Raw genomic sequence first — 19,634 nt, 5'->3', positions numbered from 1 at the left:
GAAGCTCAAGACCGATCCAGATGGCGGCGCATTGTGGACGCCCTCTGCCCCACCTAGGGGACATAGGACAATAAGTCAAGTAAGTCAAGACATTTTTTTACTAGTCTATAAGAGTGCCCCACTGCTGGGCATAGGCACTTCTCTCTTTCACATCATTTGGTCCTATTTATCCAATGTAAACCTGCCAAAATTTACTGTTTTTTTTTTTTTTTGTATAAATATAAATGAGTAAGAACATTGTATCGTATCAGATTTGTACCGTTACTCAGAATTCTTTTAAAATGTCAGTTTGCTGTATTTAATTCTGAATACATTACATATAGGTATACGAAAAACGGGTTATTTTTTACCTATTACAAAGGTACTTAACTTGATAATAAAGCTTTAGGTAGGCACCTTATATGTGGCTTTCCATGCTAAAGAGTCCATATGCTCCATGTGCATAGGAACCCTTCTCTGATGGAAAGCCACATTCGTTTATTCAAGGTTTTGCAAATTTGTATTTTATCATGTCCTTTTTATTTTCCCTTTACTGTTACAAATTTTCCTCCTCTTTTATTTGCCATACACAAAGAGATTAATTCAATGAACGTAAGCTTCATTTTTCAAAGTAAATTCTACAGGACCGTTATTAAAATGAACCTTTTTTAATGAATAAAATGTTTCTTCACCACCTGCTCCCAAATATAAAACAAGCTTCGACATTCACTTATCGTTATTACAAATACGTACACAAAGCACAACATAATTAGGGAAACTCCCATCTGCCCCTCCCAGAGGCGAGGGATAACACATGTCTGTAATAAATAAAAGGAATGGGATAAGACGGTAGTCGAAAAAGAGGTCAGGGATGAGTATGATAAATAAGTCAATTATTTCACCTTACACCCTGTTTCCATTGCTTCACAGCGAGTGTAGAAAATTTAATCTTAATATTTACGAAAGAAGGCCCTTTTCCGAATTTACCTGCGAAAATTACAGTGCTTTCTGTGGTTTGGGATCATTCATTTTGTTGTTTCGTGGTAATTTGAGATATTTGCTTTAATAATACACGACAGGTTTAAATAATAATTTATTGTGTAACATTTTTGAAGAATCTCTTAACACTTCCCTGTCCATATATCCACATGGAGTTACAAGTAATTATTTCTGTACGTATATTAGAGATGAAATATCTACTTAACTTATTTAGGTTTTTTTTTACTGACTTTGAAGCAATTGCGGATTAAATACAATGGGGTCTGGTTTATTCAAAATGGCACATGACTACGATAACGAGAGGTATATTACAGAAAACCTAATTTCTCATCGATACAAAACTGCTAAATGGGATCACATAGCCATTCCTTCCTTTTAGAACTTTAAATGCTACGATTCAATATTAAATTATCGACTAGATGACGCTTTGGTCCCGCAGCGACTAATAAAAATAGATTTTAGATTTTTCTACCAAAGAGAGCCAGGCGACTTGGCACGTCCTATCTTACCGCCGTGACTGCTATCACGACATTACGTCTACTTTTACTTCTATTTAATTTCACAGTTTTGTAGCTAAAATGTCTCTCATGGAATGCTATGTGCTTTTCTTCGCTGGATTGGTTGGCTTTCTTTTTTACTTTAATCCATCTGTCATTTTTCCAATCGTATTTTTTGCCTATGTCCAGCAAAATATCTTCAAATTTTGGCCATTTTGAGCGAAACACATTAGCTTTTTCAGTCGTACTTATTTTTATTGTATCAATTGTAGGCGTTCCATTTACCTTGGAAGTTTCAGGCACAGGTCTATTTTTGCCCTCGGTTAGATCCTTCGTATAATTGCTTATTAAATTAAGGATATTGATATTATTTTTATCATTGTAAGTATTATTAGCATTGTCTACATCAGACACGTCGAAAGTTGCTTCTTCGTTAGAAATTTCTGCGTTCTTGACCCAATTATCAGAATATTCTTCGTAGATGTCTTCTATTTCATCTTCAATCTTTTCTGTAAAAAAAATATATACATATAAATATAAACTAAATATTTCATTGGAAATAAATAGAAGACAGTCTTAGAAATTGCAAGTCAAAAAAAGTATTAGCTCAATCACGTAAAAGATCAATTTTATCAAATTCTATCAAAAATTTGTATTCATTATGTTCGGACATAATAAACCCATCAAAGAGTCATTTCAACCAAATAAATGTTAATATTATTACCCGCCATTTCCTGAAACTCAGCGATGTCTTTCTGGAGATTTTCTCTGTTTTTACTTTTCCATTTTCCATTACCCTCATCTGTGAACAAAAACATAAATAGAGCCAATCTTTTAAAAATACACACGAAGGCTCGAACGCGTAACTTAAGTAGGTTACATGTAAACGTATAATTTAGAATTTCTGGCATAAAATTACCTACCGCCGTTCTATTTAGTAGGTAATTATGTACCATATTAAAGACAAAAACAACCCGTTCAACCCGTGTCACCCGTTGACCACGAACGCTGTAAAGAGTTCGAAACGTCGGGATGTATTATAAATTCAATATACGCGATATAATCCGTTTTCATAGTTTTATTACAAAAACAAGCTTAACAAATTTTAAATGCACGATTGTGTTGTCTTATTTTGTCTAAGGTAGTTTAAACCGCTAGTATATCTACTTAGTAAGGAGCTTTCCAAAAATCACTGCTTTTTTCCTTCGAGGTATCAAAAATATACCTACTAAAATTGCAAAATTGTAACACTTATTCTCCTACTAAGACCGAAATGTACTTAATTATATGTTTTCTACTTAAACAATTTCCAAAATATAAAATGCGGAGACAATGAAAAGCAAAATGACCCAAAACAAAATGATGAAGAATAGTTTGAAGAAGTATATTACCTATAAACGTGGTGAATACAATAATCAGGCAACATGTGAATGGTGCGAGACGTCGCATGATTCTTTTTCTCAATTTCCACCTGCAAAAAAAGAAAAGTTTGGTTAGTTCGAGACAAACACAGTAACTCTTATATTTTCTACAGCTTGCTAACCAATGTCACTTCAACTTAGTTATATCAAAGAAACATATAATATGTGTTTAATCTGACAAATTATTAAGCTGTCATTAAATAATAAGACTTCAAAAGGGAATTTACTCTTCACTTTTGCTCGAGAACTTATTTTATGCAGGTACTGAACGACAAAGGCCTATATTGTTCCCGCGGGAGTTATGGATTGTGAAAAACATAGCTAGCTAGGGATCACACGCATTTAGGACCAAATGAAGTTATTAAAACGAATTCCAGCTTGCCGGGAATTAATTCCTCAATATATACTTTTTTGGATCTAATTTGAATGGCCAGGGCAAAATATTCCTCTAGTAAGAATAGCTCATGTTACAATGTGCTAGAGGTTTATTCAGAAAGTCATTTCTTTTTATCAATTTATAATACATAGATATAATCATATGCATTACAAATTTATAACACGAATAAAGTGCGGACGGAAACCGATAGCGTTGGAAATTGCAATATTTAGACTTTTCGCTCGCTGCACCCAGACAGGTCGATACGAGGTAACCTAGTGTTTCTACTAGAGACTAGTATTTCTATCGGACACAGAAGTTATAGTGATTCTCGAGTTATGTTGCTTCAACACCTCTTGTCTGATTTCTCTTGCTTATACTTGAATTCACTGAGGCCGATTATGTTTCAATAATTTCATATGGTTTTCATCTCATTTTGATACGATTTCGATTTCATCGGGCACCATACTCGAATCAGTAAGTGCGAGTGAAATGTCTTAAGTACGATTTCCACCGTACGGGCGGCGTCGGCGCGCATTTTCACATTTGTGCGGCCGCAAGCCGGTCGGCTGATGCTTCTATAATGTACATATAGGCATATTGAAAATGCGCTCCGGCGCGACTCGACTCCAGCCGGTATGTGGGAATCTTTCATTAAGGGGCGATTTCTGATTGTTTTTGGTCACTGTCATCCTATAAAACAAGATGAAAACCATATGAAATTCTTCAAATAGAATCGGCCCCCGGTTGCACAATGTAGGTACTGATATAGATCAGCCGTGCGAACAGAAACTATTATTAGATATTATAAAACTGTAGAGTTTTCACTGCGCCTAGACAGGTCGATACCAGGTAACATGAACTACCTGGTTCTATTGGAACCAGGATTTAAACAGCTCTCGAGTTATTGATCCAACACCTTTTTTCTGATTTCTCTAGCGTACCTATACTGGGATTCACTTTTAGTATCTATAAAAAATGTACCCTCCCATAGAAAATTTACCTTTTTTTTACGTTGGGAAAATGCCTTCACGCATCCCGTCTCGAGGGGAGCGAGACGAGTATGATGGACTAAAGGACGAGGATCCTACTACCGTCTAAAAACCCAACGAGTGCCACCTCCGCCTTTAAAGGGGCGGCGCAAGATCGCGGTGAGCATTCAACTGCGACGATAGAAAATGGACCAGCCAAAATGTATGAAACAGCCAAATTGCTTTTCGCGATTTCGGGGTTGGTACCATAGTAAAAGTTGCTCAGTATAATCCCAAAACCTCCGAATGCACTTATTTGTGCGTGTATAAAGTTACAAGCAAGTCCCCCTCGCGTAGAACAGCCAATCCAAAAGCATTTTAAATTTGGAATTTATCAGCTGAGATTATGGTAGGGTTAGGTGAGTTAACACAACAAAAGAAGTCTACACACTAGGCTTCTTTTTAAATGGAATAGGAATGAAATATAATAAGTTGTATAAGTAAGTTGATTGTTAAAAACGTCTTATTTTTACCCGTTTTATTTACCCCACCCGACCGTCACTATACATTTTAATGAGTTTCAGAGTGGCTGTTACGGCTTACGTGTGCTGAAACAAGGCCATCATGAACGACACGTGTTGAAAATGGTTTCTTTAATTCACGAGGAGGTAACGACGTGGTAATTTAGAAACGACAATTATCTTGTTTTTGGTGGAAAATTGGTGTAATTATTACGTTTCTAGTTAAGTAGTAATAATAGCTCAACATTGTAATAATTAAAGACTGAGTAATAACAACCATTTAGTGTCACACGAACTAAACTGACATGATACAATCATTAGTAACGATCTAATTCTGAAAACATGAAATTTGACATGAACATTGCTCTAAATTCTTAGTAAATTACAATTTTTAGCAACGGTAACTACCTACCAGGCCTAAAGTAGCTACTGACACATGCTCATCACAGGCCTTTGCGTCTATTGCAGACGATTTATGCATTGCTGTTTAGACAACGAGTTTGGTGACTGTGGAGGCTGATGCGTGAGCGGCACGATCTCCCACATTTTTGGCAGATAAAGCTCATGCCACCTGAGGTTCCAGACACACAGAGACCCACAGAGGTGAGGTGACATACGCTCAAGATTCCAGTTTTAGAATTTTAGAATCTTTTGCTTGGTCAGGTATCAATATTAGCACGAGGAACGACAGCAAAATCTCATTAAATGAGTGGTCCTTTATCACAAAAACCTAAGACGTATATCTAAAGAAATTAAACAAGTAAGACTTATAAAAGATTTCTTTCTCGTAGCAACCCCAGCACGCCTAAGACCTTTCCACGCCTTGAGGATTTAAATGTGGATTTACGATAGACAAACTCCATTAGCTTTCAAACAGTTGGTGATCTCTGTTAAAATAAAATGTAATAAATGTGGTCCTTTATCACGAAATGTTAGACAATAATTTAGAAGAATTTCACAAGTATAACTCATAACAGATTCTTCTCAAGGCAAACACGAAATTAGGATATCGATTCTAATTTAACAGTTTGTTATGGTTTTGAACTGGACTTGACGATCGTCATGGTGATTGGCGTGCTTCTCGCGCACGACTTTCACTTCATTTCGCATCACCTATCAGCGTGAGGGATCTTCATGGTCGTATCAAAATAATATTTAACCCGTAACAAAGTATTAAATCAGAATAGGGCTCTAGTACACAAAGTAAGCCACCGTTAGTCCAACTTTTAATTTATGTCGACCATCCCGCGCCTTGAGGATTAAAATGTGGACTTTTCTTTCTTTCATTCAATCCGTACACCTGCCGCTTCTTACATAGAATTTATTCCTTTTTAATAACGTTAATTTTAGCAGTATTTATGGTTTTTGCTAAAGCTCGTTTAGAACAAAAACGCCTTTGACCTTTTTCCCTTATAATTGAAATGTTTTGACCTTTTATAAATGGAGTTTAAGTACTTTTTACATTGTCTGCACTTGAATGGGTTTCGAATTGAATTGTTCTACATTTTGATTCTCATTTTAGACGGGCTGTGTGCTAAATGACATAAGTAGGTACTTACGTACTAGTCGTGTATTTGGTTGTATGCGGATACCGTAGCTCGCTGTCAACGCGAAAGATCACGAGCAAAGTTACCAAACCCCATTTTGGTAAAAATATTATTGTACTTAATATTTTACTGGGGCTAAGTTGGGCACCATTGGTGAAGTCAGTTTCCTAACGGTATGATGTGTTTGTTTGTGTGTGTTTCATAAAATTTCATAGATCCTTGATGACACAAATCTCGTGGGATAGGTATGCGGAAAAAAATTAGTATACGACTTTTTGGTTTATTATTTAAGAAGGTTTAGGTATTCCCTGAGAGAGTTTTTCATACATCCGGCGCTAATCACGAAATATTACCTCTACGAAATACTTTCGCTACATACCGGGAAAACTATGCTGCAAGCTACGCTGCGCTATACACGTAGCTAATGTTTTTGTTCTTTACCCTGTGGTTGTCTGAAAGAGATCGCTTACAGCGATAACACCGCCTGGTACCTGCTACCTTTCTTTAAAATCTGTAAATCTGTTTTCAATTTACTTTCTTTTGTGGTTCGAAAATAGTTATTTACTTTACAAGGGGGCAAAGTTGTCGTTTAACTCCTCGTGCTAATTTTGGTACACGAGCTAGCAAGATAATATATAAATTTATTTATTTATTACTTATTATGTTTTTTTTTTCATATATTTATATATCTTACTAATATTTATATGTCACTCCCTAAGGCCTGGGCAGAATAACAGCGTTGGAATTTGCCTCGTTTGAAAATTGCAACAATATGCTGAGAGGGCTTTTTCCCTACTGCACACATTTCCCTACTCGATCTGTCTGTAATTTTTCTGTTTTTGATACGTAATTAATTCTACCTTTTTTTTTGCTGTTCTAATTATTTTCTCTTTTTAACTATCTTATTTCCTTTATCGTATTGTCCTGTGTATAAAGCAATATTTGCTACCGAGTACTATATTTTTCTCAACACCAACGCAAGCAAAATACTAACTGTAGAACATCAGAAATCATATCTACAGGAACGCAATGAAATATATATCGTTCAAAAATCATTTCTACAATTCAATATTATTCCACCAGCCAACATAAGGGAACACTAAGTATCTGATTACTTTTCCACTCTTGTGGATAAAATGCAACTTTCTCATCAGTTATTTAAGAATAAAGTGAGCCTTTACGAGCTGGTGTGATGAAAAGCTTATTTACTTAGTAAGCTACTGAGGTTCTTGTTTGACTTAATGAGGTTCCAATTCGTTAGAAATAATTTAGATTTACAAAGGTAAAACAAAATAATATTATTTTTTTTACTAGCACCCGATTTTTGTTGTGTCGTCTGTGTCGATGAGGGTACCGTGGTGCTTAGGTACATTTTTTCATTAAGTAAACTACAATACGTAAAATTTAAAGAGCTCAGCATTCTTGGCGGAATAAATACAAAATCCCAATTAGAGATAATAAAAGGTGTACGTAATTACAGAAAATATTGTTACGAAAATACCATAAGTTTTCATAACTCAGAGGAAGATTTTGTAGGTCACAGTAAAATTGAGCTTATATTGTACAGAACAAGGAACTCTATATATCCATCAACTATTGTCGAATTATGACGATAAAAAAAAAATTTTTTACAAAATAAAAATGGGCCATGCCTTAATGCACTTTTTATCTATTACGAATTCTTAAACTATTGTAATCACGTTTTTAAAATGTCCATCGAGGTAACGAGCAGATACCTAAAAAAAAACTGATATTTGACCATAAATTAATAAATAAACAAACCTTTATATCTCCCGTACAGCTTCCAAGAGTAGCCAATAGAAGCAACAACAACGGCGAATTAAATTTGAAAATAAACCTTTTCCAAATCACGAAACTTTACTTTGTTACGAATCTCGGCTCCGCTGCCGCACGCGCCGTCTCCCGGAGTTGGTAGCAGACTAAAGTCGAAACCGACGTATAAGTCGACTGAAACACCCTTACCTTTATTACAACTACACCCGAAAACCGCAACACCTACATTGCGTGCTTAATAAGAACGTACGCTGAGTTGTGTACTGATCGCGTCAGTGGATATGATAAAAGGTAAATTATTCGTTCGTTTGCGTTGCGTGGTAAAGGGCCCGCCCGCTGTGCAGCCACCCCACATTTTCCTATATTCAAAGTGCTTAAGCCTGTATTGTATGTCTGTAGGGAAGATGGGCTTTTCAATCAGATGCGCTGCCCCTAAACCGGTATGGAGTACCGAGTTGCATTCAAAAGTCTAAAGTTAATTAACTCTGGTACCGCAATGTCTGACTGAAGGTAATTAGAATTTTTTACCCACCTTTATCCTTTATGCGTCCATTTCCAATACCTCTGTCCATGTTCATATTAATTAACGAATCAATTTCATTTTTAATTCTTCTTATTCTCTACTTATTTCGAAGGCAAAAAAACCTAGTATTAGTATCATATATTGTATTTAAGGCCATGTATTTTGAAAGCCTTTATTTCTTTAGAGATATTTAACTATTTTCGATAGGCTTGTTTTTCTCTCAAATTGTACAAGCAACCCGCAATATCCTTTGTCATAAAATGACTTGCTTGAATTGAATTTTAAGGCTATGACTCGACATAAAAAGACTTCTGTCCGTTTAACGAGCAAAGACGCGGGCACAAACTAGTTGATAATAAAATGGTCAATATAACGGAAAACCCAACCATCTGCCTGTCATTATATTTATTCATATGTTAATCTCCACCATTATTATGTCATTTACGTCGGCTGAACATTTATTATCTTCGGTGTGGCAAACAAAACGAAATCATTAGGTCCCCTTTTTAACAAAAATGTCCATTAGTAACCCTTCTCAAATGCTGCGTAAGCCCAGGTTTGTTTTTTGTGATATTTTCATGGCTCTTTTTTAGCTTTTCCCCGACTTTTGTCGTGATCCCCTGCGATGGGTAGATTGGAATACCGAAATGTTTTATTATTATCAGCCGGTAATTTGCGTTATGGTCGGATCGAGGGGATCAGCCAAATGAGAAAGGACAGCCACAGGTGACAGGGCGCTAATCTAAATGATTTCCGAATGTTCGTAATGTATACCACCATTACTTTGGTGACACATCCAAATTAAAATCTACTTTAATTATTTACCTAAAAAAAGATGGCGTAGCTGTCAGGTGTAACAGCTCCTCTGTACAGTTTATAATTTTAAAATATTCCGCGTGGGAAACAACGCGAGTTTCTTTAATTATCAATTATTATTCAAATGGGCCCACGACACAATACAACACAATTCTACACAGTCATGATCATGAGATGTAGAATTTGACAAATGTATATCAGCACTACTTTGAAAACATTACTTATTTTATACTGCTATTCAACGCCGAAGCTGAGATATTCGCACGAAGCAATTTGCCTTGTCATTTCTAGTAGTACAAACTGCTAAGAAATGTAATTCGTTCCCGTCGTCTGTTATCCCTTATTGATTCAACAAGAGACAATAGGCTATTACTGAATCTGTAAGCTACAACTCAGGCTCTGTCGTTATTTTATATCGGGTGAAACTAGTGTCAATCGCTGATCAGTTAATTAATACTTATAAAAAAAATTGTGTGCAACGCATCCCACGTTCTCTTTTGCTTGACAGTATCTTAATACAAGTTTCCCCAAAAGTAGGGACGATATACGAACTGCGTTACGATAGTGACAATTGCCTTATCATTTCTCTTTTCATATCTTTCATTTTTTTAATTGGCTATTTTCCCTGTTTTTAAGGGGATTCCATGCCCCAATGGCCTTCGATTTGAATCCCTTAGTTTTCTAATGTTTTTTGTAGCTTATCATATTAACAGCAACGGATTTTAGCAATATACCTATAGTATCCCATATTTACTTCAAAGTTCATTGTTTTCGAAATATTTGCCATCAAAGTTGAACAATTTTAGGCCAAAAAACTGGTTTTCTGGCCATAACTTTTGTGTTAATTAGTTTAAAATTAAAACCTTAGACAAATTTTTAGAGACGTCTAAGACGAACCCAAATATGTAGATTTCGTATAAGTAAGATCTTTCACAGCAATCGAGATACGAAAAAAGTGTTTTTTAGACAATGTTTAAAACAATCATAAATAAATAAGTATTCATTTTTTTCACAATCCGGTAGACAAAAATGGAGATAAAAGATTGAAGAACCGATAGCCGCTTGTCTTATAATTCTATATGTAGTGCAAAAGTAGGAGATACGATTCAAAACTTGTCAAAAATCGATGAAACCCTCAGGTAGCCCCTTAACCTTTTAGCTGTTCTGTTAGTAGGTGAGTCTTTCAGACTAATTGTCCCACGTGTATACAATTGGATATATTTGCCCTTTACTGATAAGTAGGTACCTATACACCTGTATAAAATTCATTACTTGTGGAAATACCTATATGGTACCTAATAGTGTCGGGTTATTGTGACCCACGTTATATAAGTTCTACCTCTATAGCAATTATCCCTACTAATATTATTAATGTGATTCTCTGTTTGCTACCTCTTATCCTATTACCAACTCTTTATGCTTAAACCGCAAAATCGATTTAGATGAAACTTGGTATGGAAATGTTTTCAGGCTTGAGGAAGGTCATAGGATAATTTTTATCAATGATCGTCATATCCCACGCAGACAAAGTCACGGACAGAATCTAGATGATACGGAATACTCAGATACGTTAAGTTAATGCAAAATATATGGAGATCCGTACTAAGTAGACCCACACATCGCAGATTAACAGATTCGGCCTATTGCCAGTTGGCACAGCTCCGCCTGTCTTTATCCCGCGTGTATTATTACAGACTTAATCAAGAATTAATTTCGTAAACACAGGAAATGTCAACTGGACAACAATATGAAGCGATGAATTATGACCAAAAAATTACGGTTACGGCCGTTGGTTCTAAAAGTATGGATATTTTCATATTTATTTATTTCGTATATGCACGGATACATTACACGTCAAAACATTTTAAAGATAAAATTAACACTATTATTTGTATGTCTTTCCCATCACCTTTGGGAGGCCTGCGAGGAACCGAAGGCAACACGTAGATCTTTTGACACTTTATGAAATGTAAGGGGTACACCGAGCGGATGCTGCCCCTGCCCGTGTCATGGGACGCACGCAGAGGCAGCACCGGCCAGGGTGTAAGGACTATTAATAGTTAATGAAATCTAAAATGAACTAGGATATTTGATCAAAGCGATGGACTGAGCTATGGGATAAAAAACCGGAATAACACTTATTATTAATACGTTTTCCATGATTGATAATGAGCAAAATAAATTTAAATCATACAATGTCAGAATAACTAGAATAATACATAACAATTAATTTAAAAATTAAATTAAAATAGATTAAAATTAAATTAAAATTAAGAGCGCGGTATCGATTTTAGTGGCAAAAATTTAAAATTGAAAGATAGAAAGAAAAGACATTTATTGTAAAAACCTTCTACAGACAGCGCCACTTCAGTTACAAAAATAAAAGAACTTACTAAACACTGAATTGATAGATTTAGTCGAAGTATCATTATGTTTAGATGTGAGATATAAACGGCTGCCGAGCTGGCGAACCGGGAGGGGCACGGCCCGCTTGACGCTTCTGGAGCACAAACGCGTGGCGCCAGTCAGCGGCAAGTCCCCACAACTCGGAGATTGTAGTATGATAATACTATTACTAAACTTATTCTGTGACTGTAGTTAAGTACCGAATGGAACAGTGCAAAGTAGCTATTTCGTACCTGTGCCTGCGGAAGTATGAGAGACAGACGTTTTAACCACCTGACAACTTATTACAAATATTTTCAATTTGGAGTAAAACACGCTAAGTTTATTGGCGTAACGATCAATTTGGCTTTACAATTTAAAGCCAAATTGATCGTTACGCCAATAAACTTAGCGTGTTTTACTTGTGGGAGAACAGTTTCGTTAGCCACGACGGCGAGGGGCCTCGGCGGTCGGCCACCTTTAAAATGGAGCGCCTGAGTTTTTGTCACGTTTAAAACTAGCCCGTTGACAGAGAACCAGTGAAGCAATTTGTGTACGTCGCTAGTAATCAGTTGTTCTAAAGTGTCTCTAAAGTGTCAATATCTTTTGAAATTAGAACGTCACATGCGTCATCAGAAAAAATAAACATTGTTCCGTCTACAGCATCCGGTAAGTCGTTGACCTGTATTTGTTAAAGTTTGCGAGCGAAGACCCCTGCGGAACCCCTATATCCAGCCTGCCTTCGTTCGATTTAACCAGCTTTATATGCTATGTATATAAAATAATAATACGACGTATAGGGGATACGATAAGTTTATGCAAAATATATGCAGATCTTGCTAAGTAGGCACACAGAGCACATCAACAGATTCGGCCGCTTGCCAGTTGGCACAGCTCAGCCTAAGCTGTCTTTAACCCTGCGTGTGTTATTATTAGTATTATTTCAGACTAAATTCAATTCAATTATTTATTTCAGGCAAATGCCCATATAATTTGTTAGTAATACAATTAAATCAATCTTAAAATGCTAATGTTAGTAAACACACATTAAATTACAAATAAAAATATATATCACATTTAACTATTTACATAATGAAGACTGCCACATTCCAAACACTACTGCTGTACATGCAACAGCATCCAGTGGTGTTGGAACGGGCAGTCTAGCCTCTCGGCCAGCACATGCAACAGACTGTTGGAGCTACCGCGCAACCGCCGCATCAGTGAGGCAGTACGCTTACGCATTATGGCCTGGAATCCATCAGTTCGAGCCTCCGCAAACATACCTGATGCACTGCAGAAGCGCGGCAGACCCAACAGTACCCTAAACCCATTATTATATTTTACTCTCAGGGTGTTGAGAGTACTCTGCGTATATCTTACCCACAGGCTGCACGTGTAGAAGCTCTGGCAGTAGGCCTTAAACAATGTTATTTTGACTTCTTTTGTACACCGTGCAAACCTGCGGGCAAGCATATTACAACGCACAGCCATGGAGCGTCTCTCCCTTTCCACGTCTGTGCCATCTGAGAGGTCCGCAGTCACCCAATGGCCCAAGTATTTGAACTCTGACACTTGTTTGAGTTCACTGCCGTACAAGTAGACGGGGGGTACTGTCCCAACAGTACCACCAGTAATAATCAAGAAGCTTATAAAACACTGGAATTTACAACAAGCAAGTAGACAACAAGGGGCGAGGAATTATAAATGGTGACCCCAGTTCTAGTATGTATGTAAAATACATGCACGAAATACTTATATAAGGTTCTGGGTCTTAATTATAAGATACTTGCATACCGTAGCCCCTTTTTGGCATCCCCTGGGCCCGATAGGAGCCCCGACCATATTCCAGTTTACCGCGTGAAGGTGGTCGAAAATATCAACTGTGACCTCCAGGTCCATATTATACTAAATATTACTAGCGTTAAACCACATAATTATAGTTCAAAACCTCCCACTTTGGTCCGATCTGAAATGAGCTCTAAGATCTTCATTCAGGTGCGACTATTATTTGAATCTCATAGTTCTATGGCATAATATTTAATAAACAGGAAAAAATCAGACACAACCAAAAATATCATTGGTATTTATACTGAATTAAGTACCTCAGGAAAAACGAAGCAGGAAATTGCCGAGTTGTGAAAGTTGTGTAAAGACAGATGTTACATGTTATTCGTCAACAGTTAAGAATATTCGAGTAAAAATAATAATGCCTTATTAACGGACCTTTCTACGCGGAATCTTGCATAAGCATTTTTCAGAAATTTTCGGAAACTATGAGAATGTTATGCAACTCTTAAATTACTTCCCTCGGGTTAGACTAGCCAATACTCGCTTCGCCCGCAAGCGTTTGGATTAAGTTCCCCCCAGACACGCAACGCGCCGTGAGTCGAATTTCGCACGCTATAAATCACGCAATTCTGACACGCAGCATACGATACCATTATTTATAAGGCTGCGGCTGATCATCGTTATTCAGCTATTTTTTCATAGAACTACGAGCGGTATTCAGATTTTACAGTTTGTTAAAGTTTTTACGTTATGATACAACCTTTTAACGACAATGAGAGCCTCTCACGCGCACTACAGGGAGCAAAAATGTTATCAAATAATTTTTAGGGATATTTTTCTTACCCGTCTTTTACAAAATATAATTAAAAAATAAAACGACAATCATTTAACTACAACCAAAGGTATCTTCAAAATTAACCCTTTTTATTAATTAGCGTATTAGCTTTGATACACAAACTCAAGTATTTGTTAGTCCCTTATAACAATATGCCAAAGAAAAAAAATAACAACGTAATTTTGGACCACACTGTTAACGTTCATACCACATCGGTGCAGATCTCATGAACCGCATCCAACGTGGAGACCGCCTAAAGCCACCCCACACTAGCGTCTTAGCGTCTTTTGAGCGTCGTTGTCTAGTCAGCTCATGGAAAATGGCAACGCTGCGCCAACGTTGCATCTAGAAGCAACCTTAACCTCGTAAGGCCCAAGGTCCTACCTATACCTACCTACCTTCAGGTCGATCAAATGTAAATCATATTCCATTGGAACAGTCGCTTTTTCATTGTTTCATTCAATTTCCAAACAACGCAAAATCAACTCTATTTCCTAGACTATCAGTTCAAATTTCAGCGGCAAATTATGGATTTTTCATTTGTATGGCTGGGTCTTAGGAGGATAGAGTTGACTAGACGCCGACGCTAGAGAGACGCTAGTGTGGGGACGCTCTAAGTGCGAAGCGCATAAATGTGACGTTTTCAACCAAAAGGTACCACATTGTCGGTTGTCGATAAGGTTGATTTGTAATTGAAGCTATATATATGGAAATAGCGCCTTACTGACAAGCGAGAATAAGTACCCTTTTGGTTGAAAATAGCACAAATAAGCGCATGCAATCAATATCAAGTTCATAACAGATTTTAAAATCTGAATTCCACACAATGTCTGCTTAATTTTATTTAATGAAGGTTATTTTGATTAATACAACGTATTTTTTACCTTCGAAACTTCGATCAATGATTTTTTTTGTATTTTTTGTTATTATTAATGACTTGCCAGTTATGATTTATAGTATGGTTACCCTGTGGTTATGGTTAAGTAAATAGCTAGTAAAATACAAATCTATATACTACCAGCTCACCTCTGGCACTCCACGGTGTTGTTATTTTGACTATCATGTACGTATAGCAATGTGGCAAAGAGAATTAAAAAAAATGAAAGATTTTCGGTATTTTTTTCTGCACCTTTATTGCGAACGAATATACAAGGGCGATACAGAGGCAGATAAAAAAAGAATTTTCGTTTTTCGCTGTAAAATGGAAACTTGCATGAGAATTTTCTGATAAAAAAAAATTGGCAGAGAATTTTTAAAAAAAATGAAAGATTTTCGGTATTTTCTCTGCACCTTTATTGCGAACGAATATACAAGGGCGATACAGTCAGATAAAAAAAAGAATTTTCGTTTTTCGCGGTAAAATGGAAACTTGCATGAGAATTTTCTGATAAAAATTTTTTTAAGTATTTTTACTAGAATTTGTGATTCATTGTTAACCTTTTCGACGCCGTGTCAAACACAAAATTTGTCATTCCGACGCTGCGTCACCGAAGTGTCAAAACTGAAATTGATATAGGTCTATGTTGCTCTGTGGTCTGTGACGGATTAATACTTCTTTGGCGTTGGACCTGCGGTGCAGATATACCCGTCAATCCCGTCATTAGCGTCGAAAAGGTTAAAATTTGAAAACTTATCCGAACCTACAGATTCAGATTCAGACTCAGAAGTTTATTGGTAAAAGGCAGTCATTTTACAAGTCAATAAATTACATAATATCTATGTTTAAATAATTTTACATTTTAGGTAGGTACTAACTAATTATTGTTACATATTTAAATTAATATTATTTATTTACATTAATTTCACTATTATATATTTATATCTATAATTAATTACTTTGATTTGATGTGATTCGTTTGGATTAGTGATGATATTTTATGATTTGAATAAGAAATAAGCGGTTTTGACTTATTTACAATATTAGTGGTGGTAATTGCTATAACTGTTTCAAATTTTAGGTATCTATGTTAAACGGTCTCTGAGAAAAACGCATTTAACTGATTTGCAAGACCGAAGTGATCCCATAAGTGTTCCGTTTGTCAAAACAAAGTTTTGCACGGAACACTAAAAAATCATCAGTGCTATAAAAGGCCTAGGAGATACTCGTATTGTTTTAATTTTCTAAGAAAGATTGCAGCATGACGGTGTATAAACACGGTATCATCCGGTGTCTGAAATTACTTGGAACTTTCGTGTCGTATAAGAAGACACGCCGCGAAAACTATCTTGGTTGGCACCATCTGTCTCACTGCGCGCCCCGCAAACGACTTTAGTTTGTGTGGGGACGTTCCTTGCTTTTATTTTATTTATTTATTTAAACTTTATTGCACATAAAATTATAAATACAAATGGCGGACTTAATTCCATAAGGCATTCTCTACCAGTCAACCACTGGGCTAAAAAGAGATGGTTGTTAGGTGCAGGATTAATACTCGAAAAATTAAAACGATAATCGCTACCTACTATTTACAAAATAAGTATTTACAAAGTAAATACTAATTAATATACTATGAATTCATAAACCTAAACATATACTTTATATGATATACTTACATAAATATCTACATATATACATACATTATACATGTACCAACTTTGAAACATTATTTATATTTCGCAGATAAATGCTTACGCAGCATGCGCTTAAAGGTAAATTTACTCTGGGCTTTCCGGATGGTTAGGGGAAGGTCGTTCCATAGGCGTATCGCCTGAACAGTGAAAGAATTGGTCAGGAAACCGGAACGATGATTTATCATTTATTGCAGACAACTTTGGTCCATATACATAATAAGCATAACACAACAAAACAACAGTTACAATTATAATAAGAATTCAAATAAAATTATGATAAAATTTATAATAAATAAATCTTGACATTAAAATTTAATTGATTGGTCATAATAATAAATTGATTAAATTCTGATTAAAAACAATACTAAAATTAAAAAATAATAGCAATTATAAGATTTATTATGCGCAGTCAAAAATAAATTAAAATGTCAACCCTAAATTAATTTTAATTAAAAATTAGTTTAAAGATATATTAACATGCAGACTATGCCAGTGTCTAGCTATCGGACAATCTAGCCTGTCTGCCACCAGACTGAGGACTCAGGTTTATACTTATAAAATTTAAATTCAAACCAGGTTAGTTTTATAATAGTAATATCAGCTTTTTAGATCAAGTGAAAGAAAAAGTAGGGGTTGTGTCGTATCAAAAAGTCAAAGAGCTGGCGCGGGATAGGGAAAGCTGGAAGATACTCCATCGACAAGAGAATAACTCTTAAGTTAATGATGATGAATATAAGTTTCACTACACTAACTCTACACTAACTTTACTCTACACTTTTCGTCGGGTAGTCAAATCTCTGTTTTGACATTTTGCTGGGACGTCAGCATCAGTTAGCCGCGACCACGACCAGTGAAACCTGTGTCGAAAGTGTCGAAACGTCGGTAAATAAAGGTAACAAAATAAATTCGCGATAGACCCGTTTGTAAATGTGATTTAATATGTTAGGTAAATTTTTAAATAATAGTTAAATAGAGCTCCACGAGGGTGCGTGTTAGGGTCGGCAAAGCACATGTAACACCTCTGGAGTTGCAGGCGTCCATAGGCTACGGTGACCGCTTGTCATCAGGCGGGCCGTATGCTTGTTTGCCACCGACGTAGTATTAAAAAAAAATTGTATTTATCTCAACGAGTATAAAATACTTAAATTATAATTTTACACCGATCGACCTAATCCCACAGTAAACTCCGTAAGGCTTATGACGAATACTAGATAATGTTTTTAGGGTTCCGTACCCAAAGGGTAAAAACGGGACCCTATTACTTATCTCATGAACCGTGATAGCTAGACAGTTGAAATTTTCACAGATGATGTATTTCTGTTTCCGCTATAACAACAAATACTAAAAAGTACGGAACCCTCGGTTGGCGAGCCCGAGAGCGAGGTTTTTACGGTTATAACTAAATCCATTAGTTGACAAAACACCAATTGTGTCATTTAACTTCAAACTCGGGTAAAGGATGACTCACGTTAGACCGGGCCGTGTCCGGGCCGGAGCTTCCGGCGCTTCGTTTTCTATGGAAAGCATCACGTGATCACCTGTCATGTCATAGAAAAGTAAGCGCCGGAAGCTCCGGCCCGGACACGGCCCGGTCTAACGTGAGTCATCCTTTAATCCATTCGACCCTCTCAGCAAATGTCTACCCTATTACCTTTTCTTAATACCAAAATCTCATTAATCTGACAGATGGATTTACCCGAGTTTAAAGTTAAGCGACTCAATTATAGGCACTAGTAAAATATGGACAAGGATTGTTTGAACGTAAAACTCATATTTAAGATATTATTATTTGTATGTTTTTCCCATGACGGAACAATGGTGTCATCAAAAGCCGAAGCCAACACGTAGAGGCCCTTTTGACACTTTAGTGAAATGGGGTACACCGAGCGGATGCTGCCCTTGCCCGTGTCATGGGACACTCACAGAGGAGAAAGTTGATGGAATCTAAAATGAACTAGGCTATTATTATTATTAATCATGAAAATACATATCACATACATACATTTCCCTATACATAGGTACCGGTCAAACATATTTTGCTTTGTCGTGGTCGGCTAAAAAAGAGGTGCCTACAGACCTATTATCCTGGACCTCTTTTTAGGGTTCCGTACCCAAAGGGTAAAAACGGGACCCTATTACTAAGACTCCGCTGTCCGTCTGTCCGTCTGTCTGTCCGTTTGTCCGTCTGTCTGTCACCAGGCTGTATCTCATGAACCGTGATAGCTAGACAGTTGAAATTTTCACAGATGATGTATTTCTGTTTCCGCTATAACAACAAATACTAAAAACAGAATAATATAAATATTTAAATGGGGCTCCCATACAACAAACGTGATTTTTTTGCTGTTTTTTTTCCGTAATGGTACGGAACCCTTCGTGCGCGAGTCCGACTCGCACTTGGCCGGTTTATCTTAGTTGTTTATTGACAACAGCGACCAAATATTATTCTGCAATGAAAAGAAGGCATTATATTTAGTCGAATTTAATGATTTAATTCTATTTAGATTCTTGGTCACATCAAATTAAATCTCATTTCCCTTTAGATGCCTCAGTTTCTCACTTTGAATACAGATTAAAGAGCCAAGAATGGAACAATCAGGTTCTCTTT

The 19,634-nt window shown here is 36.4% G+C and overlaps 1 protein-coding gene across 1 annotated transcript; it reads right to left on the bottom strand.

Annotated features, from left to right (window-relative positions):
• Positions 1-1,205: 1,205 nt before the first annotated feature.
• Positions 1,206-8,602, bottom strand: LOC134743860 (uncharacterized). The gene is made up of 4 exons (XM_063677487.1): positions 8,094-8,602; positions 2,867-2,946; positions 2,200-2,277; positions 1,206-1,984 (listed from the first exon to the last, which is right to left on the bottom strand). The coding sequence occupies exons 2-4, from the start codon at positions 2,922-2,924 to the stop codon at positions 1,479-1,481; spliced, it is 642 nt and encodes a 213-aa protein (XP_063533557.1). The 5' UTR covers positions 2,925-2,946; positions 8,094-8,602; the 3' UTR covers positions 1,206-1,478.
• Between the last annotated feature and the right edge of the window lie 11,032 nt (positions 8,603-19,634).

Source organism: Cydia strobilella, chromosome 9 (genome assembly GCF_947568885.1).
Source record: "Cydia strobilella chromosome 9, ilCydStro3.1, whole genome shotgun sequence".
Lineage (NCBI taxonomy): Eukaryota > Metazoa > Arthropoda > Insecta > Lepidoptera > Tortricidae > Cydia > Cydia strobilella.
Note: the sequence above shows the minus strand (reverse complement) of the source record. Positions and strands in the feature narration are given on the sequence as shown.

What these genes read in the sequence shown, in the direction of transcription:
- LOC134743860 (XM_063677487.1), bottom strand. Translation starts at nt 2,924, where the DNA reads ATGCGACGTCTCGCACCATTCACATGTTGCCTGATTATTGTATTCACC. An exon ending in TGTATTCACCACGTTTATAG is followed by an intron (nt 2,278 to 2,866) that starts GTAATATACTTC and finishes TTTTGTTCACAG; the next exon opens with ATGAGGGTAATGGAAAATGG. An exon ending in TGAGTTTCAGGAAATGGCGG is followed by an intron (nt 1,985 to 2,199) that starts GTAATAATATTA and finishes TTTTTTTTACAG; the next exon opens with AAAAGATTGAAGATGAAATA.